The 27699-nt window shown below is 45.3% G+C and overlaps 1 protein-coding gene and 2 non-coding genes across 15 annotated transcripts in view; 2 read left to right on the top strand and 1 right to left on the bottom strand.

Annotated features, from left to right (window-relative positions):
- Positions 1 to 8627: 8627 nt before the first annotated feature.
- Positions 8628 to 27699, top strand: part of TRRAP (transformation/transcription domain associated protein) — a 133079-nt gene continuing 114007 nt past the window's right edge. For 7 of the 13 annotated variants that reach the window (XM_074390416.1, XM_074390421.1, XM_074390418.1 and 4 more), the window contains exons 1-10: positions 8630 to 8750; positions 11012 to 11172; positions 11903 to 11952; positions 17736 to 17846; positions 19172 to 19276; positions 20555 to 20638; positions 23095 to 23151; positions 25070 to 25195; positions 26733 to 26810; positions 26989 to 27077. In XM_074390416.1, coding sequence (XP_074246517.1) covers positions 11073 to 11172; positions 11903 to 11952; positions 17736 to 17846; positions 19172 to 19276; positions 20555 to 20638; positions 23095 to 23151; positions 25070 to 25195; positions 26733 to 26810; positions 26989 to 27077 — 800 coding nt within the window. In that variant the 5' untranslated portion in view covers positions 8630 to 8750; positions 11012 to 11072. Of the gene's footprint in view, positions 8751 to 9005; positions 9105 to 11011; positions 11173 to 11902; positions 11953 to 17735; positions 17847 to 19171; positions 19277 to 20554; positions 20639 to 23094; positions 23152 to 25069; positions 25196 to 26732; positions 26811 to 26988; positions 27078 to 27699 lie in introns of those variants that run through there. The other 6 variants (XM_074390423.1, XM_074390419.1, XM_074390426.1 and 3 more) reach the window with 4 other exon arrangements.
- On the top strand, positions 11611 to 11812 carry LOC141582521 (small nucleolar RNA ZL1). The gene has a single exon (XR_012515359.1). It is a non-coding gene; the product is annotated as a small nucleolar RNA ZL1 (small nucleolar RNA).
- On the bottom strand, positions 15851 to 15955 carry LOC120360446 (small nucleolar RNA U13). Its single transcript, XR_005576943.1, has one exon. It is a non-coding gene; the product is annotated as a small nucleolar RNA U13 (small nucleolar RNA).

Raw genomic sequence — 27699 nt, forward strand, 5'->3', positions numbered from 1 at the left:
GTTAAAGAGATTCTCCTGCCTCAGCCTCGCGAGTAGTTGGGACTAAAAGTGCCCGCCACCAGGCCCAGCTAATTTTATTATTTTTAGTAAAGACTGAGTTTCGGACGGGCATGGTGGCTCACGCCTGTAATCCAAGCACTTTGGAGGCCAAGGCGGGCGGATCACCTGAGGTCAGGAGTTCAAGACCAGCCAGACCAACATGGTGAAACGCCATCTTTTTAAAAAAAAAAAAAAAAGAAAGAAAGAGAGAGAGACTGAGTTTCTCCATGTAGGCTAGGTTGGTCTTGAACTCCTGGCCTCCAGTCATCCTCTCACCTTGGCCTCCCAAAATACTGGGATTACAGGTGTGAGCCACTGTGCCCAGTCTCCTGCCCCTTCTTGAAAGAGGGTCCTGAGTGGTGGCCCCTACGCTGTGCTTGATGTCATCCCTCAGCTTACCCTCTCACAGCTGCTGTAAGATTGGGCTCCTGCTCTTATCTGGGCTCAGGGCCGCTTCTTTGTCACTAAGGGCCTTGTGGGAGTCAGGCAACCACGGTGAGGGGTGACCAGCCTACACAGCTACTGCCATTTGCCTTAGGAGAACAGGGCTGGGCTCTCCTAGAAGCTGGAGGGACCTGGCTAGCCTTAAAGGCTGGAAGCCCAGGCCAGGCATGGTGGTTCATGCCTGTAATTCTAGCACTTTGGGAGGCTGAAGTGGGCAGATCACCAGGTCAAGAGTTTGAGACCAGCCTGGCCAACGTAGCGAAACCCTGTCTCTAATAAAAATACAAAAAATTAGCCGTGTGTGGTGGCATGTGCCTGTAATCCCAGCTACTCAGGAGGTTGACGCAGGAAAATCGCACGAACCCGGGAGGTGGAGGTTGCAGTGAGCCAAGATCGCGCCATGGCACTCCAGCCTGGACAACAAGAGCAAGACTCCGTCTCAAAAAAAAAAAAAAGCTGGAAGCCCAGTGGGTTCTGGTCCCAGCTGTGCTTCTGCTTTGCTACATACCTGGGCGAGGGATCCTCCCACACAGTGAGGGCCTTTGACCTCCTCTCTGGCCCATGAGGCACTGATGGACAATCACTGCACTCCCCTCCCCTGCTATATTGGCATCAAGGCATCTAAAGCAGGGGTCTCCAAGCCCCTGGCTGCCAGTACCAGTCCATGGCCTGGCTGCTCAGCAGGAGATTAGCAGGGCCTGTGAGCCACAAGGAGCTCCACCTCCTGTCAGATCAGCAGGACATGAGAGTTTCCTAGGAGCACAAACCTTATTGTGAACTGCACATTCAAAGGATCTGGGTTGCAAGTTCCTTGTGATAATCTAATGCACGATGATCTGTCACTGTCTCCCACCACCCCCAGAGGGGACTGTCTAGTTGCAGGAAAACAAGCTCAGGGCTCCCACTGATTCTGAATGATGGTAAGTAATCATGATATAAATAAAGTACATAATAAGTGTAATGTGCTTGAATCATCCCGAAACCATCCCTCCAAACACCCATTCATGGAAAAAATTGTCCCTGGTGCCAAAAAGGTTGGGGACTGCTGGTCTAAAGGGCCCCTAGCTCTGGGACAGCTGTGGGTTTCCTTAAGAATGAGCCCCACTGGCCCCACTGCCATATTCAGGGAATGGAGGGGGAATAGATTTGAGTGAGCCCCTGTGAAAAGTTAAAGGGGCTAGACAGGGTTGGGCATGGTGGCTCACACCTGCAGTCCCAGCAATTTGGAAGATTGAGATGGGTAGATTACCTGAGGTCAGGAGTTTTGAGACCAGCCTGGCCAACTTAGCAAAATCCCATCTCTAATAAAAATACAAAAAAAATTAGCCAGGCATGGTGGTGTATGCCTGTAGTCCCAACTACTCGCAAGGCTGATGCACAAGAATCTCTTGAACCCCAGAGGCAGAGGCTACAATGAGCAAGTGCAACTGCACACCAGCCAGGGCAACAGAGAGAGATTCTGTCTCAGAAAAAAAGAGGCTGGGCTTGGTGGCTCATGCCTGTAACTCCAGCACTTTGGGAGGCCAAGGTGGGTGGATCACGAGATCAGGAGTTCAAGATCAGCCTGGACAACATGGTGAAACCCCATCTCTACTAAAAATACAAAAATTAGCCAGGCACAGTGGCATGCGCCTATAATCCCAGCTACTTAGGAGGCTGAGGCAGAAAAATCACTTGAACCTGGGAAGCAGAAGTTGTAGTGAGTTGAGATGGCACCACTGTACTCTAACCTGGATGACAGAGCAAGACTCTGTCTCAAAAAAAAAAAAAAAAAAAAACCTGCGAGACAGATGTCACCTCTAGTGGCACCAACTTCTACAGTGGTGACAAATGCCAGGCCTAGGAACAAGAAGACTTTGGGTTCTCCCTGAGAGTTATAAGACCCTAGGGAAGTCACTTTCCTCTCTAAGATAATTTTTTAAAATTATTTTTTATAGAGATGGGGTCTTGCTAGGTTGCTCAGACTGGTCTCAAACTCCTGGGCTCAAGCCATCCTCCTGCTTCAGCCTCCAGAGTAGCTGGGACTACAGGCATGAGCCACAGTGTCAGGCCCCTTTTTACTTTATGGCCATAGTAATAGTCCCAACACGGTGAGACTGATGTTGGAATAAAAGGAATTAAGGTGTAAAACAGCACTTAGGACATAGTAAAGTGTCCAATCAGTGTTGGCTGTCAGGTGGGAATCGCTGAAGGACTGGGAGAAATTGGCTTGTTCACCAGGAATTTGAAGTGCTTGAGAAGAAAATAGTCAAGGCTGCAGAGTCGCAAATCTTTAAGACTATTTAACGTAATTGGAAGGTCAGGTTGTCCTGCTTTTTAAAATGTACCAAATAAAATGAGATGTATTGTTTTTAAAATGGGTAATTACTGGACTGAGTAATAATTTTACAGTAGCCATAGTGTTATCTATGTTATGGAAGCGAACTTCAAGGGCACCCTGAAACTGATGCTGATGCCACCCTTCGGGTAATTCCTGTTTGTCAGCCAGGGTTTTCTTTTATCTTTTTTTTTTTTTTTTTTTTTTTGAGATGGAGTCTTGCTCTGTCACTCAGGCTGGAGTGCAATGGCACGATCTCAGCTCACTATAACCTCTGTTTCCCGGGTTCAAGCAATTCTTCTGCCTCAGACTCCCAAGTAGCTGGGATCACACTTGCTCACCACCATGCTCAGCTAATCTTTTGTAGCCAGGCATGGTGGCATATGTATATATATATATGTATACATATATATATGTATACATATATATACATATATATGTGTATATATATATATGTATATATATGTATATATATATATGTATGGTCTCGAACTCCTGACCTCAGGAGGTGATCCACCTGCCTCGGCCTCCCAAAGTGCTGGGATTACTTGGCGTGAGCCACTGCGCCCAGCCAGGATATTCCATAGGCATTACTCTTACCCCACCTCCACCACCACTCTCACGGTACCCATCTCTGCTCCAACCCATAACAGGCTGGGGAGCTTCTAGGGAGTATCTGATAAGGGAGGGGAAGGAAATCCTCTCAGAAGCCTAGGTATTCTTTTTCTTTTTTTTTTTTTCTTTCATTTTTTGAGATGGAGTCTAGCTCTTTTGCCTAGGCTGGAGTGCAATGGTGTGATCTTGGCTCACTGCAACTTCCGCCTCTTGGATTCAAGTGATTCTCCTGCCTCAGTCTCCTGAGTAGCTGGGATTACTGGTGCACACTAGCATGCCCAACTAATTTTTAAATTTCTTAGTAGAGATGAGGTTTCACCATGTTGGCCAGGCTGGTCTTGAACTCCTGGCCTCATGTGCCGCCCACCTCTGCCTTCCAAAGTGCTAGGATTACAGGTGTGAGCCACCGCACCCAGCCCAGAAAGCTATCTTTTCTTTTCTTTTTGCTTTTCTTTTCTTTCAGAGAAGGGTCTCTTTACGCTGCCCAACTTGGTCTCAGACTCCTGACTGAAGTGATCCTCCCACCTCGGCCTCCAGAGTAGCAAGGATTACAGGTGTACACCATCAAGCCCCACTTGGCTTTCCTAAATTAGCGTTGTTGGCTAGAAACAGAATTCGAGCTATATTTTTGATTTTCGAATAGCCACATTTCAAAAAAGAAAAACAAGTGAAATCAATTTTAATGCTGTTACAAAACTCAGTATACTTAAAATATCATTTCAACATATAATCAATGTAATAGTGATCAATAAACCAGGCGCAGTGACTCACACCTGTAATCCCAGCACTTTGGGAGGCCGAGGCGGGCAGATGTCTTGAGGCCAGGAATTTAAGACCAGCATGCCCAACATGGCAAAACTCCATCTCTACAAAAAATATAAAACTTAGCTCGGCGTGGTGGCAGGTGCCTGTAATCCCAGCTACTTGGGAGGCTGAGGCATGGGGACGTCTTCAACCTGAGAGGCAGAGGTTGCAATGAGCCAAGATTGCGCCACTGTACTCCAGCCTTGTTTGTCGTAAGACTGCACCATCTCATGTGCATTTTACACTGCGAATTCATCTCCATTCAGAGGGGCCACAGCGCACACGGAGTTAGTGGCTGCTGAAGTGGAAAGCCCAGCGCTACACTGTCAGGGTACAAACGCATCTGACCATCCCAAGAATCTTCGTCCTCCTTTTTTTTTTTTTTTTTTTTTTTGAGATAGAGTTTTGCTCTTGTTGCCCAAACTAGAGGGCAATAGCACAATCTCGGCTCACTGCAACCTCCTCCTTCCAGGTTCAAGCAATTTCCTGCCTCAGCCTTCCAAGTAGCTGGGATTACAGGCATGTGCCATCATGCCTGGCTAATTTTTGCTTTATTTAAATTTTATTTTTATTTTATTTTTTTTAAGAAGAGACAGGGTTTCTTCCTGTTGGTCAGGCTGGTCTCGAACTCTTGACCTCAGGTGATCTCCCTGACTGGGCCTCCCAAAGTGCTGGGATTACAGGTGAGAGCCACTGCACCCAGCCTGTTTTTTTTTGTTTTTGAGACAGATTCTTTCCCTGTTGCTTAGTTTAGAGTGCAGTGGCACAATTGTAACTCATAGGTCACTGCAGCCTCTAACTCCTGGGCTCAAGTGATCCTCCCACCTCAGCCTCCCAAGCAGGTGGAACTACAAGCATACACCACCATACCCAGGTAACTTTTTTATTTTTGGTAGAGAGGGAGCTTCACTATGTTTCCCAGGCTGGTCTTGAGCTCCTAGCCTCAAGTGATCCTCCCCCATCAGCCTGCCAAAGTACTGGGATTACAGGAATAAGTCACTGTGCCCGGCCTCAAGAGTCATTTTTTTTTTCCACAAATTCTCCCAGTCTAGCCAAAAGTCCCTCTTACCAGGGTGACTCTGACCTTCCTCCGAATATCCTCACCTAAGCCACCATGTGTCTGCGTGCCTGCTACTTAGCAGGTAGTTTAGTGCAAAGTAGATGCCTGTGGAATGGCTGAAAAGGATAAGATGAGTCCTCAAGAGCTTGATATTTCAAACGCCTGGCCTCAAGGGTTCTGCCCGCCTCGGCCTCCCAAAGTGTTGAGATTACAGGCGTGAGCCACCACACCTGGCTTATTGATCATTTTAACATTGATTTTATGTTGAAATGATATTTTGAGTCTATTGAGTTTTGTAACATCATTAAAATTGATTTCACTTGTTTTTCTTTTTTTGAAATGTGGCTACTCGAAAACTTAAAATTATATACACAGCATGTAGTTTGCAAAGCAGATGCTAAAAGTGGAATGGCTGAAAGAATAAGATGAGGCCTCCCTTGGATAACTCCCCCAAGGCCTTGAACTTGACTCAGTGTTCGAAACCATTTGTCCGTGCCTCCTCCACACTGACCTTGGACTGCTTTCGCAGACGCCATCTCATATAATCAAGGAGCAGCAGAGAAGGGACATTCTCTCCCCTGGCGAGGTGAGCTTCAGTCACAATAGACACTGAGGGAAGCCTTAACAAAAGGATGCCTCGGGCCAAACGTCCAGAAAAGCAGCCACAGGTAAGGGTCTGGGGCCCGGGGACAGATCAGACGTTGGGACCAGTCAAATCTCATTCACCTGGCTCTGGGGGTGGTGGCCTGTCTTGGTTAATTACATTTTTCTGGGTAATGGAAAGCTCACACTCCTTTGGAATCAGTTCTTGTTGGTGAAAGTCTTTCTAAAGCAAGTTAGTTAGTTGGTCTGTTGGCCCTAGCAAGGTGGTATAAATGGAATCTTCTTTGGTCATTCAAGGGCAGCAGCCCTAAGGTCCGTATTCCTACCACACATCCTCATTGTCCTGCGTTGGAAATTGACTACGGGATGTGGGGACCGCTGGGCAGGTGACAATGACTCAGAATCAGCTCCTGGGAAATACATTTGGGGCTAAATCCTGGAGTAGCTTGGAGGGGGCAAAATGAGTTCATAGCTCCCTGCAAACTTGAACTCCTGGGCTTAAGCGATCCTCCTGCCTTAGCGTCCCAAGTAGCTGGGACTTCAGGCACATGGCAGCATGCCCTGCTAATTTGTTTTACATTTTGTAGAGATGGGGTCTCTCTATGTTGCCCAAGCTGGTCTCGAATTCCTGGCCTGAAGCAATCCTCTCACCTCAGCCTCCCAAATAGGTGGGATTCCAAAAAATCTCCAAAATTCTTTAGAAAAAATTTGAAGGATTTTAAGCAGAGGAGTGAATGTGATCTAGTTTACCTGACGGGGATGAAGTTGACACGATCCTTCACCTCTAATTCAGGAGACGGATCAGAAAACAGGCAAAAATAATGAAAGAATGATGACTACTTTGATAGAAGCTTAGGCCTCCTGAAAGTTCAGGGATTTTGCCAATGTTGGGGCCAGGCTTGACTGCAGGTCTTTATCATATGCAATAGAGCTGAAATTTAGTTTTTTACAAAAGTGCCTACAGCTGTTTTCCTAATTCCCCTTCCCTCAAAAAATATTAAACAATTGTTTAGCACACTAATTTCCGCCCTTAGATTTTTCAATCTTCAACTTTGGACTTCCTATTTATTATTTTTTATTTTTATTTTCTGAGGCAAAGTCTCACTTCCACCTCAGCCTCCCTAGTAGCTGGGGACCACAGGTGCCTGCCACTAAGCCCAACTAATTTTTGTATTTTTGGCAAACACGAGGTCTCACTATGTTGCCTAGGCTGGTCATGAACTCCTGAGCTCAAATAGTCCTCCTCCCACCTTGGCCTCCTCAAGTGCTGGGATTACAGGCATGAGCCACCAACCACAGCGTGCCTGGGCCTCCCACTTTTTTTTTTTTTTAAGATGGAGTCCCACTCTGTCACTAGGCTGGAGTGCAGTGGCATAATCTCGGCTCACTGTGACCTTCGCCTCCTGGGTTCAAGCAATTCCCCTGCCTCAGCCACCCGAGTAGCTGAGATTACAGGCATGTACCACCATGCCAAGCTAATTTTCATATTTTTAGTAGAAACAGGGTTTCACCATGTTGTCCAGGATGGTCTCAATCTCCTGACCTCGTGATCCATCCGCCTTGGCCTCCGAAAGTGCTGGGATTACAGGCGTGAGCCACCGCACCCAGCAAGGTCTCCCACTTTCTTGGGGCAGTGGTGGTAGGACCACAGCAGATTTTGCTCGCAAACAGGCAATCTCTCCCGTGATGGAAGGGCTATTCTGAACCATTTTGTTTCTCCTGGGGCAGAATTAATTGCTGCTAAAAACATCCACTTAACAATCCCAACATTTCAGCTGTGGCCTCGCTCTTGAGTGGCAACATTAAACAAGCAAGGAGCTTCAGAAAAGAGCACCTCCCCTCCAGAGTATCCATGGGCACTGCAACAGTTATTATCGCAGGGTATGAAATGTATCTGAGAAGGGAACATAATGATCTTGGTGGGTTAGTGATGTGGGGGGGTACGCGCAGGAAGGTGGAACCAGCGCCTGGAGGTGGCCAAGTTCAGGTCATGTTTCCATGCTCTGTCCCTGTAACATGTCCTGTGTCCCTGTAACAACCATGGCTCCTGACGGTACCTTTCCCTTGGAGACACCTTTTGGTCTGGCCCGTGCCACCTCCCTTGGCTCCATTCCCCCCTCTAGCCTTTCATTACTGGGGCCTGGCCTGAAACTTATTTAAAAAAAAAAATCTCCATCAAGTTTTGATTTAGGCAGATCTGCCGGACAGGTGGATCCAGCCTCGGCGGTAAAGCAGCTGGAGAACCAATGGGACCTTGCTACACCTGGGCAGCCACTTCCAGGAAGCACACCGGGACTTTATTTTGCTAATAGGGTCTCAGTCCGTCACCAGCCCTACCTTCCCAAAGATCCTCCCGGCCTCCTCTCCCTGCTGCGGGCCGTGAAGGACCCCAGGAAGGCAGCGGGGGCCGGGAGCGGGGAGCGGGGTGGCAAACTCTGCCTTGCCTGCCACCTCCAGTCCAGTCGTAGACAGTACCTAGGCCCCATCGCTGCTAACTCGGAAGCCCCCCAGGGTGCCCACCGCCCCCAGGATCCCGGAGCATTCCCCGCGGCCTGACTCCTGGGAGGAGACCTAGGGGCCGAAGAAGCCCCTAGAACCTGGACGCTGGCCTGGCCCAGTCACGGCTGGCGGGGGTTTAAAGGGCCGGGGCCCAGCGGGACGGTGGACGCCCCTCCCCGCGCCCGCGCCCGCCCTGGCCGCACCCACTTGGGGGCGGTGCGCCGGGGCCTTCTGCACGGTCGGCGGGCGCGGCCGCTTTAATCGGGGGCGGGACTGCGCGCGGCGGAGCGGCGGCGGCGGCAAGCGCTCGGCTGGGGGGTCGCAAGGGTCGCGGGCCGGGCCTGCTGCAGCCAGGCCGCCGAGGTCGGGGTAAGTTGGGGGGCGAGCGTCCGAACAGCCCCGGGAGGTGCGCGCGGCCCCCAGGCATGGGGAGGCCTCTGCGGCGCGGCTGCTCCGCGGAGGGAGGGAGCGGGGAGCGGGGCTCCGAGCGCCCCGGGCTTCCTTAGGTCTCCGCCAGGGCCCCCCGGGGGCTGCAGGGACGACGGCGTTCGCGGTCGAGGTGAGAGGACGCTGCAGGAGGCGCAGCTCTCGCGGGTGCGGGAATTGGCGCTCGGCGCTCGCCGTAGCTCGGCCTGAAACGCGGTCGCGTAGAGCCCGGGTCGGCGACAAAAGGAGGGAACCGGAGGGCCGTTTGTGAGCTGAGAGGTCGGGTGGGACGTTGGGGTAGGTCCCTTTTCTCTGGAGGCGCCCCGCCGGCTAACCTGGCACCTCCGGGCCTCCACGCAGGCACCGGGCGCTTTAGGCCCGGCTCGGGGAGCGAAGGTAGCGGTGACCACAGCGCCCCCTCTGGTCCGGCGGCGCCGCCTCAGGCCGGGCTTGGCGGGGTCGGGGCGGGGGATGGGAGAGGGGCGGCGGGGCCGTTCGTCCCCGGGAGAGGGAGCAGCGCATCGCCGGCCCGGCCTGGGCTCTCGGCATCCGGGGTGGTGAAGTCGCTTTCCCGCAGACACGCGGAATGGGGGCGTTTTCTCCTAGCCAGGGCCCCTAGGCTCTGCGGGACCCCGGGAAATGGAAGAGTTGACGACTTCCGTGGGAAGGGAGAAGTTTGGACGGAACTAGGGAGGTTCTTAGGCACAGAGAGGCCGTGACCCTTGAGTTTTGGGTTCCCTCGGATGGGGATGGGCAGGGAGAGACCGTGACCTCGAGTCTTGGGCCGATAGAGATGGGGAAGGGGGTGTCATCTGAAACAGGCAGTTACCAGGTCCCCTAGCAGGACATGAGAGATTCCCCCGCCTTGGATTCCTTTGTAGCATTTCCTACCCGGAGCCAGAGAGCTGGGGCTTCAGGTGGGCTTGTGAGACACCTGTGGGCCTTCTCTCTGCATGGAAGGAAGCGTTTTTGGTATCTAGGAAGAATGGTCGGAAGGAGCTCTCTAGGGTCACCTGTGTCAGCTGCAAGGCAGTATCCAGCAGGCCTGCAGAAGAGGCAGGTGTCTGTTGAAAGAAAACGAAGCCCTGAAGCCACCTCTCAGTGCAGAGTGGGATGATGCAAGGAGGGAGGGGTAAAAGCAATGTATTTCACCAGCTTCTCAGGATACTTGGTAACACCTGTTAAAAGAGAAACCAAGTTTCCATCTGTGTGTTAGCTGGGAGCAGCCATTGAGTGCCTACTGCCTGCCAGCTACAAACAATCTCTAGTTGCCTGTGCCCCTCAGGTAACCACAGTCTGGAGGGGTGCTGCTTGGGCGCCCACCTTTGGCATCTGGGGATTTTGATGCCTGCTGAAGTTTGAGAATCACCTATGGCCACGGTTGCCCGGATCCACCCTGCTGCCTGTTTTTTATTTGTTTTTGTTTTTTTGTGTTTTTTGGGGGGACTGAGTCTTGCTCTGTTGCCCAGGCTAGAGTGCAGTGGCACTCAGTTCACTGCAGTCTCTGCCTCCCGTGTTAAAACAATTCTCCTTCCTCAGCCTCCCAAGTAGCTGGGATTAAAGGTGCCTGCCACCATGCCTGGCTAATTTTTGTATTTTTATTAGATTCGGGGTTTCACCATGTTGGCCAGGCTGGTATGGAACTCCTGACCTTGTGATCTGCCTGCCTTGGCCTCCCAGAGTGCTGGGATTACAGGTATAAAGTCACTGTGCCCGGCCTACTGCCAGTTTTTACACCACCCATGAACTAAGAATGGTTTTGTATTTTTAAATGGCTGGGGAAAATTTCATGGTGAATGAAAGTTATATGAAATTCAGATTTCAGCATCCATAAATAAAGTTTTATTGGAACACAGCCTCATTCATTTACATGTTGTCTGTGACTGCTTTCTGATTATAGCAGAGCTGAGTAGTTGTGACAGACTGTGTGGCCACAAAGACTAAAATATCTACTATGTGGCTCTTAACAGAAAATGTTTGCCAACCCCCGACTCAGGAAATGTGGAAAATACCATAGGAAAGAAACGTATCTGCATAGAACAATCATGTTTCAAAGTTAATAGACAAAATGGAGTTGGGTAAACGTATATTCAAAAAACCAGAATGAATAGCGTTAGATTCTGGTTTAAGGTGATGAAAGCATTTTCAGAGATTGTGATCCTGTGCCCTCTGTGAGTTGACTAACTCTATGCTTCTTTTTGTAGGCTGGGTGAACTCATGGACCTGATATTTTTCTCTTGAGAAGCAAACCAGCCCAAAAGAAAAATGGCCTTTGTTGCAACACAGGGGGCCACAGTGGTTGACCAAACCACTCTGATGAAAAAGTACCTTCAGTTTGTGGCAGCTCTCACAGATGTGAATACACGTGAGTTGATCCTTTTTGTCATTAAGAAAGGCATAAATAAGGCTGGGCGCGGTGGCTCATGCCTGTAATCTAGCACTTTGGGAGGCTGAGGCGAGTGAATCACCTGAGGTCAGGAGTTTGAGACCAGCCTGACCAACATGGTGAAACCCCGTCTCTACTAAAAATACAAAAAAATTAGCTGGGCGCAGTGGTGGGCGCCTGTAATCCCAGCTACTCGGGAGGCTGAGGCGGGAGAATCACTTAAATCCTCGGAGGCAGAGGTTGTAGTGAGCCGAGATCACGCCATTGCACTCCAGCCTGGGCAACAGAGCGAGACTTCCTCTCAAAAAAAAAAAGAAATACGTAAATATGATACATCTGTCTGAGCACAAATGATGTGCACTTTGAAATTAATAGTAATGTTAACGTTTATTCTCGTTTTAATTTTCTCTGCCTAATAGAGAAGCAAAGTGATGAGTAATATTGGCTGGAGCCCCAAAGAGGCACGAGTGTGTGTGTGTTTGTGTGTGTGTATCTTTATGCTTGTCAGTGCATGCACGTGTATGTCTGGGAGTACAAATGTGTGCGACTGGTGGTAGGGAACTAGCTATGTGCCTTCTATTAGGCCGTGACAGTCAAACTGATAAGATCTGATTGCTTCTCTTCATTTGCTAAATCCAGTACAGTTTTGGATTAACATGATTTCTTAACATAGTATCAATTACCTGATGGCTTGTTTTGCTGTTCACAGCTGATGAAACGAAGTTGAAAATGATGCAAGAAGTTAGTGAAAATTTTGAGGTATGAGCATAATATTTTGTGTTTTTCATTTGGAGGTAAATATTATAACCACTTTTCTGTTCCTCCTTTGTCAGTCTTTTTACTAGCAGCTCAAAGATCATTGTCTTTGTTCACACAAGTTACATTTTGAAACTGACATTTGAAACTTTGTGCACAGCATTGTCCATCTTCATGCTACTGATAGGGAGCCCCACACCATGTTGAGGAATGTCAGTTTTGTTTCTGTTTTAACATTTTTCATTTTAAATATGGTAGCTCTTCTAGGCTACCATGCCTCTTGGGATGCACTCAGATTTATTCTTTTTTTTTTTTTTTTTTTTAAGGTGGGGTTTCACCATAATGGCCAGGCTGGCCTTGAACTCCTGATCTCAGGTTTTCTTTTTTTCCCCGGAGACGGAGTCTCGCTCTTATTGCCTGGCTGGAGTGCAGTGGCACAATCTCAGCTCACTGCAGCCTCTGCCTCCTGACTTCAAGGGATTCTCCTGACTCAGCCTCCTGACAAGCTGGGATTTCAGGTGACTTCCACCACACCCAGCTAGTTTTTGTATTTTTAATAGAGATGGGGTTTTACCATGTTGGCCAGGATGGTCTCGATCTCTTGATCTTATGATCTGCCTACCTTGGCCTCCCAAAGTGCTGGGATTACATGTGTGAGCCATTGTGCCTGGCCGTTAATTTGTTATGTTCAGGTAATTAATGGTATATTCTTATGTATTGAGATCTGGATGTCATTTCTGGTTCTGCTAATCAGAACATCTGTGACCTTGATCAAGAAAGAACTTTCTCTCTTGTGGACCTCACACCCTACAATTTTATATTGTCCCCCGTGTCCCTTAGTCTTTTTTTCTGTTTGTCCTTTAGATTGGATAATTTCTGCTGATCTTCTGAGAATTTTTTTTGTTATCAGTCTCCCAAGTAGCTGGGATTACAGGTGCCTGCCACCACCCCTGGCTAATAAAAAACCACCCTGCTTGGTTTTTCTTAGCATTTCAGTTTATTTTTTGTATTTTTTAAAATTTTAGTTATTGTGCTTTCAGCTCTAGAATTTCTGTTTGGTTCTTTGTAGATTTCACTTCTCTGCAGATTCCTCATCTTCATTTATTAAGACCATATTCTTTTATTTTTTGAACAATTTACTGTGTAGGGGCTCCTTTCAAGTCTTCATGTATTAAAGCCAACATTTGGGCTCTGTGAAGGTCAAATTCTATGGGCTGTGGGACACGTTATCCTGTCTCTCTCCTTGTTTAGTAATTTATATATTTATATATTTTGAGACAGGGTCTCACGGTCACCCAGGCTGGAGTGCAGCGGTGTGATTTTGGCTCACTGCAACCTCAACCTCCTGGGCTCAGGTGATCCTCCCATCTCAGCCTCCTGAGTAGCTGGGACTACGGGACTACAGGCATGTACTACCATGCTTGGCTAACTTTTGTATATTTTGTAGAGACGAGGTTTCACCATATTGCCCAGGCTGGTCTCAAACTCCTGGACTCAAGTGATCCTCCTTCCTCAGCTTCCCAAAGTACTGGGATTACAGGTGTGAGCCACTGCGCCCAACAATCTAGTAATTTTTTTTCTGTACAGTGGACATTCTCTGTGTGATATCGTGGGGACTCTGGATCCTATTATCTCCCTCTGAAGAACATCGACATTTTATCGTTGTCAGCAGTTCAGTTACCAGCTGATACTGAACTTGTGTAGGCTTGGTTTTATGCTTTGCTGGGGAGAATCTGGATAGCCCAAGGTGTTTCCCTGGTCTCTAACTTGGTAGGATTCAACTTCCAGATTCTGCCTGTGGATCTCATCAGAGGTTGATTTTAGGCTTTGTTGGGGCTGGTCTAGAATACGCCTTACTCTAAGACATGGTCTAGCTGTATGTGTGAGGTCTTGAGGTCTGGGATGTTGTCAAGATGTTAAGTAGGTCTTTGCACTCTGGTTAGGCTTGAAGTCCAACGTCAGCATCCTCTAACATTGCTAGATGTATGGTATCTTCATTCATCTTGCAGTCTTTTTTTTTTTTTTTTTTTTTGAGGAGGTCTCCCTCTGTCACCTAGGCTGTAGTGCAGTGGTATGGTCACAGCTCACTGCAGTCTCAACTTCCTGGGCTTACCTGATCCTTTCACCTCAGCCTCTGGAGTACCAGGGACTACCAGCCTCTGGTGCACCACCATGCCCCACTAATTTTTGTATTTTTAGTAGAGATGGGGTTTTGCTGTGTTGCCCAGGTGGGTCACAAACTCCCGACCTCACGTGATCTGCCCACCTTGGCCTCCCAAAGTGCTAGGATTGCAAGTGAGGCACCGCTCCTGGCCCCATCTCTCAGTCTTAAAGCAGGCACACTGGTGAGCTTCAGGCAGTGGCACCCTGTGTATGTGCAGTGCAGCCCTCAGCCGGCCTCACTGGAGACACTCCCCATTCCCCTGCTCTGTGGTTTGCTTTTCTCTGGTGCTGTGCCCTGCAGATTCCAGCCACTTTAGCTGCCCTGAACTTTGAGGATTTTATTCCCAGCTCAGCAGGCCCTGACCCCTGTTTGCACCCAGCTTGCTGAACCCCAGTTGGAAAATTGTACCTAGGCAGAGAGCCATGGTGGTCATGGGGCTCAGTGTGTGAATTTCCCTTCTCCTGGGAGTCATGCTCCAGTAGCGCCCCTGATCAGGGTCCTGTGAGCCCCTCCCTGCTGGTGTGGAGATGAGAAACTGTGGAAATAAAAAACACAAGACACCGAGAAAGAGAAGAGAGTTTGGGTCCCGGGGGTCCACTGCCAACCAACCAAAGCGCAGAGTCCGGCAGTGGCCGCGAGTACCTGGACACTCTGACCTAATAGAGTACAAAGCAGGGGGCAGGGTGGGTAGGGCCAGGCATTGGTGGTCAGTGATAGGATCAAGTAAATCGCATGTCTTGGAGATCGGGGGCCCAGGTCTTTCAAGTAGCTGAGACGAGGAGAAAACCTAATGCGTCAGCAGTCTTTGCGTATTTGTCAGAAACATCAAGGACATTAAGATATGTTACTATTATTAATTCTTATCTTCTAAGAAAAAGAGAAACCAGGTGCAGAAGTGGAGTGTGAAAGTGGACATGGACGTGACCACTGAAGCACAGCACCACATAGAGACAGTTAAGCCCCGGGATGTCTGTGGGCTTTCCTGACAGCTGCCAGGTCTACCACAAGAGCTTGGAAGCGTGGAGTTTCTCCTAACTCCCCCGAGGAAGGAGAAGTCTCAGCCATTTTGGACATCTCCTTCCCTAGCTGGCTAAACAGCAGGCACTTAGCCGGCGCTGGTGCTGCTGCACAGCTGAGATGCCCTCCAGCAGCCCTTATGTGGGCGGGACAGAGGGCTTAGAGCAGGCGTCCCCAAACTACGGCCCGCGGGCCCCCTGAGGCCATTTATCCAGCCCCCCACCGCACTTCAGGAAGGGGCATCTCTTTCATTGGTGGTCAGTGAGAGGAGCACAGTATATGGTGGCCCTCCAACGGTCCGAGGGACAGTGAACTGGCCCCCTGTGTAAAAAGTTTGGGGACGCCTGGCTTAGAGCATCTTGCCTTAGGATCACTTTGTTCACAATGTCACCTCAGTTCCATGCTTCATAACCTGATAATCATTAGCAAAATAAAGGTTATATTGAGTACCTATCTTTATAAGTGAGTAACTATAAGATTATATATGATTATATAAAGGAATAACTATGTGTTTATATTTCTAATTCTTTTCTAAATCAGTATTTGCATGAGAACAGGCTGAGGCTTCAGACCCTTACCACGGCACTTGCGGGGTTTTTCCCCTACAAATCCAACCCCTGAAAAAAGTTATCTCATATTTTGCCCAACTTTTTGGTTCACCTTGGTACCAGTTAGTCTCATAGACAGATGAGAAAGTCACATTTGTTACTTATTTTTTCACATCAGATGGGTAATGTGCTGACATTTTAACAAAGTTTGAGAGAGGCACATCTCAACACATGAGCATGAAATCCCAATCATCACACTTACAAACTACAAAAGGATCACATTTCTGATGTTTTTTATTTATTTATTTATTTATTTATTTTTTAGTTAAAAGTTTAAGAGACAGGGTCTTGCTGCACAGTGGTATAATCACAGCTCACAGCCTTGAACTCCTGAGCTCACTTGGTCTTCCTGAGTACCTGGGACTACGGGTGGGAGACACCATGCTTGGCTAATTCTTTTTTAGAGACAAGGTCTTGCTGTATTTCCCAGGCTGGTTGAACTCTGGGCTCAGGTGATCCTCCTGCTTTGGCTTCCCGAGGTGCCAGTATTACAGGTGTCATGCACTGAGCCCAGCCAACATTTCTTTTTTTTAATGTGAGGTTAATAAAACCCTTTTCACAGAGATAAGATTAAGAACAATAGAGAAAATGTTTTCGAGCCTCCATAAGTTCTTTTGAATTAATAAACATTAAATACATGCTAGTGGGATTGAATCAAATACCCTACGATCTGTAGTAATGGATAGTATTTTAGTTTTTTTTTTTACTAGACATTTTTAAGGACTTGTTGCCTTGAGCCGAGCTAGAAAAAAAATCTTGAGCTATTTAGAAATCTAGCTAAAGAACTTGCTCTTTTGCCCAAGCTGCTAAAACAAGCTGTTTACAAATATATATATAAAGAGGTGAGAGGAAGAAGAGGATAAGCCTGCTTTCTGCTTTTATTGGAAGAACTGATCTGAGGCAACATAGTTCTGGCAGGTTTGTTGGAGAGGCTGAAATCCTGGGCAGTCTGTGAACCTGGCAGGAACAAGCATGTGGGTCAGGGTTCCGAGTGTGGACATGTGGCTATCTGGATTAAATATCTGACCCTTTTGAGGTTCTGAGACTTTATTCTCCTTTTTAGTATGCTTGCAGTTAGCAGGTTACCTCAAGTGATCCTTTTATCTCAGCCTTCTGAGTAGCTAAGACCACAGCACAGGCATATGCCACCATGCCCAGCTTTTGTTTTTAAAATTTCTTACAGAGATGGGGTCTTGCTATGTTTCCTAAGCTGTTCTTGAACTTTTGGGCTCAAGCGATCCTCCTGCCTTGGCCTCCCAAAGTGGTGGGATTACAGGCCTGAGCTACAGTGCCCAGCTCTTCCTGTTTTTCTTTTTCTTTTTCTTTTTTTTTTTTTAAGACGGAGTTTCACTCTTGTTACCCAGGCTGGAGTGCTGTGGCACCATCTGGGCTCACCACAACCTCCACCTCCGGGGTTCAAGCACTTCTCCTGCCTCAGCCTCCGGAGTAGCATCTCTTAACCTTGTGATCCACCCGCCTCGGCCTCCCAAAGTGCTGGGATTATAGGCATGAGCCACCGCGCCCAGCCCCTGTTTTTCTTTTAAAATCACTGCTAGGATCAACAATAGATTAGACTAGATTATAATGTAATTAATAAACATCTAATTAGCACATGATTTACATCTAATTAATACATTAGTTTGCTTAGGCTCTTCATTTTCTAGATCAAACAACTGAGACCTAGAAACTAAATTACTTCGTAGAGGTTTCATACTTAAGATCGTGGCAGAGCCAGTTGGAACGGGTTCCAGGTTCGACATTTTCCAAAGCATTGGTATTTCTGATTTTAATGGTAAAAGTTAGCATTTCGTTCTCCTGAATTGGATTGCAGAAATACAATCAATTTAAAATTGTTATTACTAAATAATACAACTACAAAAAATTTGCTTTTGGCTAAAATGTTTTATATTCCTTTGTAGTTACTATAATGTGTGAGTTTGGAATGAATATTTGTACACGTAACTGAATGACGTTTTCCTTTATTTTGGCATAATTAGAATGTCACGTCATCTCCTCAGTATTCTACATTCCTGGAACATATCATCCCTCGATTCCTTACATTTCTTCAAGATGGAGAAGTTCAGTTTCTTCAGGAGAAACCAGCGCAGGTAATGTCAAAAAATACCAATGAGAAGAGGAGGATGCTGTGGGCTCATGAGCAGTTACGAATTAACTCAGAAAACTTACAGTTCCACTTAAAAATGAGAGAGGTTTTGTCACATAAGGATAACTTTGTTCAGGACTGCTGCCTCCTCAGTTACATGTCTTGGTTTGATTTTGTCTAGGCCATCTCTTTTACTGTTTAAGTTGTTCACGTTTGTCAACCGATGGTGTATGTGTGAACACTGTTTATTATAGCCCAGTGCAAATGTATACAAAAGAAGGACTGACCCCTCCCATACCTATTGCCCAACTCCAATCTTATTAATATCAATTCCTTTTTTTTTTGTTTTTAAAGACAAGGTCTCACTCTGTCACCCAGGCTGGAGTGCAGTGGTGCCATCACAGCTCACTGTAGCCATGACATTCTGGGCTCAGGTGATCCCGCCACCTCAGTCTCCCAGTAGCTGGGATTACTGGTATGCACCACAATACTTGGCTAATTTTAAAAAAAATTTGTAGAGAATGGGGGTCTTGCTTTGTTGCCCAGCCTGGTCTTGAACTCCTGAACTTAATAGATCCTCCTTCCTCAGCCTCCCAAAATTCTAGTATTGCAGGTGTGAGCCACCATGCCTAGCCTAATGTCAATTATTACAGCTCATAGTTAATTTTATTTTATCCACATTCCCCCAACACACTGTTCACACCTCCCTGCCTTGATCATTTAGAAATAGTCCCCTTGTACCACTTTTTCTATTAAGTATTTCAGCATGTAGCTCTTAAAAACTTTAAAAAGAATTCCCATAATATCCGCTTACTGGTAAATCATTTTTATATTATACCAGTGCGAGACCTTCCAAATTTGACCTTTTTTAGTTTTCAGCTCCACAGGCAGAATCACAGAGACAGTACAGCTCATAATGGAAGTAGTCCCTGGGCCCAAGGTGGTTGGCAATAGCATTATGGGAACTAACCCGAGATTGTAAGGGGAGATTCAGTGTGTGTTTTTCTCTTTTATCTTAAATGGACTCCATGTTCCTATACCATTGTCCTTCTGTTGGAGTTACTGATAAGCCATGGAAGAGGAGAAATTGGCTTAGTTGATTTGGTACACAGTCGTAGAAATATTGAAAATGATCACCTGCAGTACTTATTTTGGGTTACATTTCAGGAGTTTAGGACTGTTTCAAAAATTGAGTCTATTTTGTGGTGTGGTGATTTGTTCCTAGTGCTGGGTGTAGATAGCTATGTGACACTTGCAGAATGTACGATAGTTAATTTGGAACCCTTGAAAGTACTTTTATCCTTACATTGATTAATTTTTTTTTGACAGCAACTGCGGAAGCTAGTACTTGAAATAATTCATAGAATACCAACCAACGAACATCTTCGTCCTCACACAAAAAATGTTTTGTCTGTTATGTTTCGCTTTTTAGAGGTAACCTTGAGAATTAATTCTTGTCGTATAGCCATATGCAAAACTTTCACTGATCTTTCTTATGGTAAAATTCAGCATTATGTAACTGTTCTATCTTTCGCCCAAATTCTGAGTCACATGAGTAAAAATTTTTCTTAATGTCCTTTTTCCCCCATTTCCAACTGAGAAAGATTACTTAATTGAAAATCATTGTTTCGAGTTACTGAGGAATTGGCTAGACGTAGGAGATACCTTTGAAAAATCTGTAGACAGTGAGTTGGGTGCTGGCCCACAGACTCCCAAGTGCATGGTTGACTTGTGTTGCTCTTTCTGTGTGTATCTCAGTTGCAGCGCATCACACCTAGTAGATGCTCATAAAGACTATCTCAGATTCTTGGGATGAATCCATCTGGTACCTTCAAAATTGTCTTTTTGCTTCTCTCAGTCTGTTTTGTTTTGTTTTTTTTTGAGATGAAGTCTCACTCTGTCGCCCAGGCTGGAGTGCAGTGGTGCGATCTCGGCTCACTACAGCCTCCAGCTCCCAGGTCGAAGTGATTCTCCTGCCTCAGCCTCCCGAGTAGGTGGAATCACAAGTGTGCACCACCACACCCAGCTAGTTTTTGTGTTTTTAGTAGAGATGGGGTTTCTCCATGTTGGCCAGGCTGGTCTGTAATTCCTGACCTGTGGTGATCCACCCGCCTCAGCCTCCCAAAGTGCTGGGATTACAGGCGTGAGCCACCGTGCCCAGCCCTCTTAGTCTTGATACAGTTAGATTTTAGTCGTGTTTTCTGGGCCCCTTGGAAAGATGAGCTTGGATTCAGCCCTGGCTGGAGCACTGTGTAGCCTTGTCATGTCTGCCACATCGCTCAACTCCTCTGAGATTTTGCACCCTCACAGGTCAAATGTAGGTGGAACCCATCCTCACACAACATTTGTAAGGGTTCAGTCCCTGGTGCTTGCTGAGTAATTCTTTCCTGGTCTTTTCACCATATTTTCTAACAGTAGAAAGTGTCATTTGGGCCATGAAGTTCTTAACTCCTGGTGTCACTTGCCACGAAGGCCAGTGCAGCCCCTGTCCAGGTTACTCCTGCAGAGCTGGCTGGTGGGATTCCCTGGAGGTGCACAGAAGCTTTCTGTCTGGGACAACCATGTTCTGTGGGCTGATGAATTTTCAGCAAATCCAATAGAAGTTGGTTGATGGGGAGTGTGTGTGCAGAAAATGCTTAGAAAATTAGCCTTTAATCTTCAAAGTGAGTCCTCAGAAATGTAACTTTCTTTAAATGCTTTTTTTTTTTCTAGACGGAAAATGAAGAAAATGTTCTTATTTGTCTAAGAATAATTATTGAGCTACACAAACAGTTTAGGCCACCGATCACCCAAGAAGTAAGTTGTTTAAAATCCTGATAGCATTTATAAAGTATGTCAGCATGTTCCTTCTGCTGTGAAATTATTTGCTCTCTTAAAGTTGACTGAACACATAATTGTTTTTAAGTATAGAAGTACAGCCTAAGTTTGGATGTATTGGCAATTCTTTTTTTTTTTTTTTTTTTTTTGAGACGGAGTTTCACTCTTGTTACCCAGGCTGGAGTGCAATGGCGCGATCTCGGCTCACCGCAACCTCCGCCTCCTGGGTTCAGGCAATTCTCCTGCCTCAGCCTCCTGAGTAGCTGGGATTACAGGCATGTGCCACCATGCCCAGCTGATTTTTTGTATTTTTAGTAGAGACGGGGTTTCACCATGTTGACTGGGATGGTCTCGATCTCTTGACCTCGTGATCCACTCGCCTCGGCCTCCCAAAGTGCTGAGATTACAGGCTTGAGCCACCGCGCCCGGCCGGCAATTCTTTATGAGTTCAACAGTGATTTAAAAAATGGATTTATTGGCTAGGAGCGGTGACTCATGCCTGTAATCCCAGCACTTTGGGAGGCTGAGGCAGGTGGATCATGAGGTCAAGAGATCAAGACCAGCCTGCCCAACATGGGGAAACCCTATCTCTATTAAAAATACAAAAATTAGCTGGGCATAGTAGTGTGTGCCTGTAGTCCCAGCTGCTTGGGAGGCTGAGGCGGCAGAATTTCTTGAACCCAGGAGGCGGAGTTTGCACTGAGCCAGGATTACGCCACTGCACTCCAGCCTGCAAGACAGAGCAAGACTCTGTCTCAAAAACAAAAAAAAAGTATATATCAATACTTTGCTAAATTGGTTCAGTAGTTAAGGTGTATTAAATGACCAAACCAACAGGTTATTTGGGCTGTTTGGTATTTACACGTATTATGTACAAGTCATTTTATGTTGTACAAGGATTAGGATGTGGGCTCTGAAGTCAGAGCCGGATTTGAATCTCAACTCTGCAGTTGTAGCTATGTGACATTGGTTAAGTTTGTAACCTTTTGGAAATTTTTCTGTGAAATGAGGAAAATCGTAGTTTATCCTTAAAATGTTATTTGAAGAATAAGATATAAAATTTAAAGTTCTTAGCACAGTGATTGGCATCTACCTATCCAGTAAACAGCAAGTATACATTTACCATAATTATATCTTCTCTGATGATAACCTAAGTAAATGCCTGTTACAGATGATTTAAGATAGAAATTTATTATTTATTAAAATTATAAATTATTTAAAATAGAAATTAAAAGCACAAAGGTGAAATAGGGTTCCTACCATCTCAAAGACAGGGTTTCATGTCTTGATGGTTTTCTTTCCTTTTGATTTTTTTCTTTTGAGATGAGTGTTCCTCTGTCACCCAAGCTGGAGTGCAGTGTTGCAGTCTCCACTCACTCTAACCTCTGCCTGTGGATTCAAGTGATTCTCCTGCCTCAGCCTCCCCAATTAGCTGTGACTACAGACGCCCACTACCATGCCTGGCTAATTTTTTTTTTTTTTTTGGTATTTTTAGTAGAGATAGGGTTTCGCCATGTTGCCAGACTGGTCTATATCTCCCGACCTCATGTGATCTGCCCGCCTCGCCCTCACAAAGTGCTGGGATTTTAGGCATGAACCACTGCACCCAGCCTTTTCTTTACTTTTTCTCACCTTAATGTTTTTGTTTGTATATTTTTTACATAACTGTGGTAATACTGTATATAACATTTTACAGCTTGATCATTTCATGTTAAGTGTAAGCATTTTCACAGTCATAACAAATTCTCTATAAAATTAATTAAAAAAATTTTTTTGTAGAGACAGGGTGTCACTTTGTTTCCCAGGCTGGTCTCAAACTCCTGGCCTGATGTGATCCTTCAGTCTCGGCCTCCCAAAGTGTTGGGATTATAGGCGTCAGCCACTGTGCCCAGCCACAGTTATTTTTTAATGGGTGCATAGTATTCTTCTTATGGATGTCCTTATTTCTGGTAAATAAGGTATTTCAGATTTCTTAACTTAATGGCCGTTATGGAATACCTTTGTTTACGGTTCCAGTTATTTCATAGACTAGCTTTGTAGGAGAATTACCGAGGCAAAGGCATTGAAGTTTTAATGCTTCTTTGTTAAACTGATTTCTAGAAAGGTTTCAGTAGTTATAGTCCCACAGTATGTGAGAGTCTTTTATTCCATCCTTTTAAGCATTGTGTATTATTATTTTTTGAAAGGCAGCAACTGGCATTTATTTTAATTTTCAACTCTTTGCTCTTCCTGAATCAGAAACTTGTTTTCTGTTCATCAGTCCTTTATATTTACTTACTTTTTTTTTGTTCACATCCATTGCCTGTTTGTATCTTGAGCCCATCATTTTCCTTACTGTTCTTATTTAATAAGACAATTTTAACTTTTCTTATTTATTATAAGCATTTTCTGTTTATGAATATCTTTCTATAATGAAAGTGTCTGCTTTTTTTCAGATTCATCATTTTCTGGATTTTGTGAAACAGATTTACAAGGAGCTTCCGAAAGTAGTGGTATGTTTTTACTATGATTTTAATCTGTTAGTTATATTTGTTTATTCCTTATTCCAAAAAGAGTTTAGAACAGTTGGGTTGAAGAAATAGTCTGTGGAGAGGGGTACTGTTTTAAAATGGGGAATGTTTAGTGATAGTTAAAAGCTAAGTGGATAAATCAGCCATTCAAAAAATTAGCTTTTTCAGTTTCTCTGTTTAACTTATTTTTTTTTTTTTTGTACATAAAGGCAATATATTTTTATTATAGAAATTTTGGAAAAAATAACATTGTCATAATTCACTTGTAAGCAACCATTGACATGGAGGTTTTGCTTTTGTTTTTCACTTTGTGCATTTTAAAGGTAGTTGATTTTATAGGATTGAAGACTTTTTGGGAGGTGATGTATATTTTCAGTGTTTTTTAATATTACTAACATTTTTTTCGATCTTGTAAAGAACTCTTTACAAGCAGTGCCACAATGTACAGATTTGTGGAGTAGAAGAAGAAAATCTCCTCATCTCCTTGCTTATTAGAAGTAAACGCTCTTGCCAGCTTGGAACAGCTTCTTCCAGACTCTTGGAGCAATCATAAAATCATAATTCTTTTTTTTTTTTTTTTTGGAGTGGAGGGACGGAGGCTCTTGTCTGCCCAGGCTGGAGTATAGTGGCACCATCTTGGCTCACTGCAGCCCCCACCTCCTGAGTTCAAGCAGTCCTCCTGCCTCAGCCTCCCGAGTAACTAGGATTACAGGAGTGTGTCACCACACCCAGCTAATTTTGTATTTTTAGTAGAGACAGGTTTTACCCTGTTGGTCAAGCTGGTCTTGAACTCCCGACCTCAGCTCTCCACCCACTCCAGCCTCCCAGAGTGCTGGGATTATAGGCATGAGCCACTGCACCCAGCCGAAAGATTTCTTTTTAGTCTTTAAAAAATTTTTAAGTTGATGAAGGATAAAATGGACTCTTGTTGGCATTTAAAGGATTTCAGTCTGGGGAGAATGTATAAAACTTAAAATCAGTGACTTCGACTTGTCAGGCCCTCCCGCTCGCCCTCCTGTCAGAGCCTGAGTGCTGCTTTCCACAGGCAGCTGCTTTGCTGAACGTGAAACCCAAAGTCTGCGGAGAGCGAAGGATGACAGTGGGGTCCTGGCTTTTAAAAATGTCGTGTGTTTTGGCCAGGTGCAGTGGCTCACCTCTGCAATCCCAGCACTTTGGGAGGCCCAGACGGGTGGATCACCTGATGCTAGGAGTTCGAGACCAGCCTGGCCAACATGGTGAAACCCCATCTCTACTAAAAATACAAAAATTAGCCAGTGTGGTGGTGTGTGCCAGTAATCCTAGCTACTTGGGAGGCTGAGGCTGGAGAATCGCTTGAACCCGGGAGGCAGAAGTTACAGTGAGCCAAAATTGTGCCACTGCACTCCAACCTGGGCCACAAAGTGAGACTCTGTCTTTAGAAAAAAATTTCCTGTGTTTTGCTTCTGTTCCCTCCTGATTTCTATTTAGAGAATGAAAAGTTAATCAGTGTTGACTGCCAGCCTGTAGTTTCTTCCCAAGAGGATGCAGTGCCTTCTTTCCTACCTAACTGTGGTAGGAATGTAATGTTGTTTGTATTTCATCATTTATTAGCCAGGGAAAAAAGAGTAGAAAATACTTTTAGGCAAACTTCGGCTTTCTCTTGAAGGTGCAAACATGATCCCTGTCATGTCATCTTCTGGTTCTGTGTAAAGAGTAAACATCTAGTGTGTTTTGGTTTAGGCTTTAAAGGGCATTGGAAAATGAATGGCCGAGTCCAAATGCTGTGGAGGTGGTGCAGTATAAACATGTAGAACATTCTGTTTTTTTCCACCCAAGAGTCAGGTGTTTTTTTTTTTTGCCTTGTTTTTTAAATGATTGTTAGGTTTGAAATTAGGAAAAAAAAATCTCTATTTTTATGTAGAACCGCTACTTTGAGAACCCTCAAGTGATCCCCGAGAACACAGTGCCTCCCCCAGAAATGGTTGGTATGATAACAACAATTGCTGTGAAAGTCAACCCGGAGCGTGAGGACAGCGAGACTCGAACAGTAAGCATTTCTGCTGTTTTGCTACTGAGTTGTTTCTACCCGTGGCTCCTATAGTTAAGATACTGGCCTGTTAAACCATTTAAGTTTTTTCTTTTTTTCCCGTTAAATATGTGGAGGCATTTAAGACAAATAAACAAATGTCTGTGCCTGGCAAAGCATCACTGGTCTTTCTCTACAGCCCAGGAGGGGTGAAGGTGACCTTTTGGGTGTCATTGATGCCAGGATAGAAAGATGAGGTTGTTGTCGAAACCCAGGATCACCCACCCTGCTGGGAAGAGCAGCAGACCAGGCGTGGGGTCTCTGTACTGTCCCTTAGCTTTGAGTCTTTTGACATTAATAAAGTCCCTTAAACTAGAGATAAAGGCATATAGCTGAGTGACTGAGAGTGTGGGCTCTGGGACAGACAGCTCCAGTACAATGTCCCGGCCCCACCTACTGAGGTTTTCTGACTCTAGGAAAGTTAATGAGCCTGCGTTCTGACCTTATTTTTCCTCTTGTTGTCTGAAAAACCCGTCTCACGGACTTTGTGAAGGTAATGCTGGCATGGTCCGCAGGTAACGTATCATTATATTTGTGGTGTCTGCCACATAGGTAACATGTTTTGAGCATTTACTATGACAATTTTTATGACAGAATTAAGAATATTACCTTGTTTGTTTTGCTGAAATGGTTGTGCAGAGTGTTTCAGTTTGTTCTAGGATGAACAAGAAACTTTGAATAAAGCTCATTCTTAAATTAGAAATTCGTTTTTTGAGTATCATTCCTTTGTATTTTCTTTTTTCCTTGTCTGTCCATATCCATTGCCCATTTGTATTTTGAGCCTAACATTTTCCTTGTTTCATGAGTCCTTATGTATTAGGAGTGTTGAACTTTTCTATATCATAAGCATTGTCTGTTTAGAAATATCTGTGAATAAAACTGCTGGGTAAATTTTACTTTGTGCGGTTCTTTTAAATAAGTAAAGTCATAGCTCTTTGTTTTAAAAATTTCTCAGGTGATTTAAATCTCCAAGTTTTGACATACTTTCCTGTGGTGTTTACAAATGATTATGTAGGAAAATATGAAAACCTTTAGGCCAGGTGTGGTGGCTCACACCTGTAATCCCAGCACTTCAGGAGGCCAGGATGGGTAGATACCTGAGGTCAGGAGTTTGAGACCAGCCTGGCCAACATGGTGAAACCCCATCTCTACTAAAAAAATGCAAAACTTAACTGGGCGTGATGGCATATGCCTATAATGCCAGCTAGTCAGGAGGTCCGAGGCAGAAGAATCGCCTGAACCCAGGAGATGGAAGTTGCAGTGAGCCAGGATCTCACCATTGCACTCCATCCTGGCAACAGAGCAAGACTCCATCTCAAAAAAGAAAATATGAAAACTTTTATATTAAATGATAGTTCTGTATACTTTGTTTTCAACATAGTTTGGATCTTTCGTCACAAATATTTACAAAAAGGTGTTGCCGTTTTCCCTTCTCGTTCAGTGTGCCATTTTAAATGCCACAGTGGTAACCTAGGCTCTACCCATTTCTGTCTTCTAGCATTCCATCATTCCAAGGGGATCACTTTCTCTGAAAGTGTTGGCAGAATTGCCCATTATTGTTGTTTTAATGTATCAGGTATGTGTAGTGCTTATTAGTCTCTTGGGTTTTGGGCTTCTTTATTTTAGGAGAAAATTGACATCTGGGGCAAAAAAGTGCATAATACACGCTAAATAATGTGATGATTCTTTGGTATGCCAGATTTTGTTGCCATAGCAGAGTGTAGATGGTAAAAATCTGTTATGTTTGCCTTTAGCTCTACAAACTGAACATCCACAATGTTGTTGCTGAGTTTGTGCCCTTGATCATGAACACCATTGCCATTCAGGTGTCCTCACAAGCCAGGTGAGGGGTCACTGTAGCCAGCTGCCACAGTACCGGGATTCCAAGTAAAAATACACTTGCTGTTCTCATTCTTAAGACATGAAAATTATGAGTGATAAAATTATGGTAAAATTGTATGCACTGTTGACTTTCTGAACCTGTGTTTTCAGTGATGACAGTTGTAGCTATTTTAGTTCTCAATTTGGAAAGATGAGATAATATCCTGTATTTCGGTGTGTTGTAAACTAGAAACATCACCATGCATTACTGTGCTCACTAACAGCTATGGCATATGCAAGCCTTTCTCACCTTCAAGGTTTTCTTCTTGCTGATTGTTCAGTGTGAGTGCTAGAATGTTCTTTATCCCCTTGGTTCCCCATCAGCCTTAATCTCCAGATAGGCTGTGTCCATCCTTTGAAGCCTTTTCTTAAACCTAAGAATGTTCCTCCTGAGACCATCTTCACATACTCACATGACTTGCAGCTGAGTCATTTGAGGGCGGGATCTGAGGAGGAAACCTCTTTGGCCATCGCCACGGCCCTAGTCTGGGTCTTGCACTCCGCAGATGTTACATAAATTCTTTCTGCTGACTAAGTGGACTGGCCTGGCCCCGGCTTCGTGGGATTCATGTTGTAACGGCTAT

This window comes from Saimiri boliviensis, chromosome 20 (assembly GCF_048565385.1).
Source record: "Saimiri boliviensis isolate mSaiBol1 chromosome 20, mSaiBol1.pri, whole genome shotgun sequence".
NCBI classification, from domain to species: Eukaryota; Metazoa; Chordata; class Mammalia; order Primates; family Cebidae; genus Saimiri; species Saimiri boliviensis.